An 829-nucleotide genomic window follows, 5' to 3' on the forward strand; every position below is an offset into this window, starting at 1 on the left:
ATACAAACACAAACACACACCCATATATATCTATATATATATATATATTGGGTTTGCCTCTCCCCTTTCAAAAAAAATCTAAGATAGCGCCGCTTAGCCAACTGAAACAAACTAGCTGCTGCTGCTGCTGCTGCTGCTGCTGCAGTTTCACCTGTTGCTGTTGCTGCAGTTGCTACAGTTACCGTGGTTGCTGCTGCTGCTGCTGCTGCAGCTGCTGCTGCTGCTGCTGCTGCTGCTGGGTTGTGACGCTCCTCAGGGGCTCTCCAGGAGAGCCGCCGCCTGCAAACAAACGCAGCAGCAAAAGCCAGTCAAAAGAGAGCAGCAGCAGCAGCAGCAGCAGCAGCAGCAGCAGCAGCAACAGCAGCAGAGGAAGAAGAAGAACCAGTACAAGCAGCATGAGCGGCATCAGCATGAGTAACCGCAGCAGCAGCAGCTGCTGCTGCTGCAGCATGACGAGCAACAGCATAAGCAACAGCAGCAGCAGGAAAACCAACAACAGCAGAAACAGCAGCAGCAGCACCAGCAGCAACACCAACAACAGCAGCACAAGCAGCAACACCAACAGCAGCAGGAGCAGCAGCAACACCAACAACAGCAGCAGCAGCAGCAACACCAACAACAGCAGCACAACCACCAACACCAACAACAGCAGCAGCAGCAGGAACAGCAGCACCAGCACCAGCAACACCAACAACAGCACCAGCACCAGCACCACCAACAACAGCAGCAGCAGCAGCGACAGCAGCAGCAGCAACAACTGCAGCAGCAGCAGCAGCAGCAGCTGACGAGTCTGAGCCTGCATGCAGCAACATCTTTTTGTGAGAATTCA

General features: G+C 53.8%; 1 protein-coding gene across 1 annotated transcript in view; it reads left to right on the forward strand.

Moving 5' to 3' along the window:
• The window catches only part of EMH_0027480 (uncharacterized protein), a gene marked incomplete at both ends in the record, with an annotated part of 5,467 nt that overhangs the window by 2,303 nt on the left and 2,335 nt on the right, over nt 1–829 (forward strand). The window contains one exon of the mRNA XM_013494035.1: nt 425–818. Coding sequence (XP_013349489.1) covers nt 425–818 — 394 coding nt within the window. The remainder of the gene's footprint in view (nt 1–424; nt 819–829) is intronic.

Source organism: Eimeria mitis, genomic scaffold (assembly GCF_000499745.2).
Source record: "Eimeria mitis Houghton genomic scaffold, Emh_scaff1013, whole genome shotgun sequence".
Lineage (NCBI taxonomy): Eukaryota > Apicomplexa > Conoidasida > Eucoccidiorida > Eimeriidae > Eimeria > Eimeria mitis.